Source organism: Sinocyclocheilus anshuiensis, unplaced genomic scaffold (genome assembly GCF_001515605.1).
Source record: "Sinocyclocheilus anshuiensis isolate Anshui unplaced genomic scaffold, SAMN03320099.WGS_v1.1 C32387946, whole genome shotgun sequence".
NCBI classification, from domain to species: Eukaryota; Metazoa; Chordata; class Actinopteri; order Cypriniformes; family Cyprinidae; genus Sinocyclocheilus; species Sinocyclocheilus anshuiensis.
Genome location: NW_015615772.1, coordinates 1 through 930, shown reverse-complemented (window position 1 = coordinate 930; position 930 = coordinate 1). Strand labels below are relative to the sequence as shown.

The window sequence follows — 930 nt, the reverse complement described above, 5'->3', positions numbered from 1 at the left end:
AAAAAAAATCTTCTTCTGAAATGAAAATGCACCAGAACAGACATAAAGCAGCCAGAGAGGCAAATCCTTTCAGTTCTTGTTTTTGTGTTTATGGCACGAGGTATTAACTGGCAACAATTACACATCATGGCAGTGGTTTTCTTCTCTTTTTTTCCCAGCAGAAATGTCACAGGAACAGGAAAAAGCCTGAGAAGACAAATTTTAATTGTTAGTTTCAGTTTTGTATTGTTTAGTTTTTAACCAAATGCGATATTAAACTACTCCTTACCAGTGGCAGATGCCCATCATGGACCCTCACAAGAAGGAGCAAACCTTCTGTGTCCTGAAGGGGTTGGTGCTCGAAGACACACCGGTCAGCAGAGGATCTTGTAGGGCGTTCTGAATGCAGAACTGCTGAAGCTCTGCAGCCGCCTGAGAAACCTAAATATAAAAAAATATAAAAATAATCACATCTTACAAATTTCTTGAGTGGGGTGTATACACAATTAGCTGAAATGCTAAATGCATAATGATACTAAGATACACACACATTATAATATATATATATATATATATGATAATGAGTGTAATATTTTAAGAGTAACCTAATGGGTATTTCTTGCCTAAGTTTCTTATATATAAATAAGGGAGGGTCTAGAATAGATAAACTACACATTCTAGCTAGGCATAGATCAAATTTATTTTTCAAAGTCTGTTTAATGCTCAGTTTGTCCAATAGATATTAGCACTACTTCACTACAAAATAAAATTATTTTAATAAAACAACGGAGAAGCCACTGAAACAAAGCTAACGGGCTACAGGTCCACGCCCAAGCTCAACCCGGCGGCTAACTCACTAGCTTCAGTTAATTTCCTCAGAAATTAACCACTAAAAGAAACAAACCGACCTTTACTCTGTTGATGTTTGCTTCGAAGCGCAACTGCTGAACG

General features: G+C 36.8%; 1 protein-coding gene across 1 annotated transcript; it reads right to left on the bottom strand.

Annotated features, from left to right (window-relative positions):
* Positions 1-88: 88 nt before the first annotated feature.
* Positions 89-926, bottom strand: LOC107682597 (guanine nucleotide-binding protein G(I)/G(S)/G(O) subunit gamma-5-like; the record flags this gene model as incomplete). Its single annotated transcript, XM_016478788.1, has 3 exons — positions 89-186; positions 269-420; positions 888-926. Coding segments are annotated over 2 exons (165 nt in total), but the record flags the coding sequence as incomplete, so codon positions are not given.
* Positions 927-930: the final 4 nt, after the last annotated feature.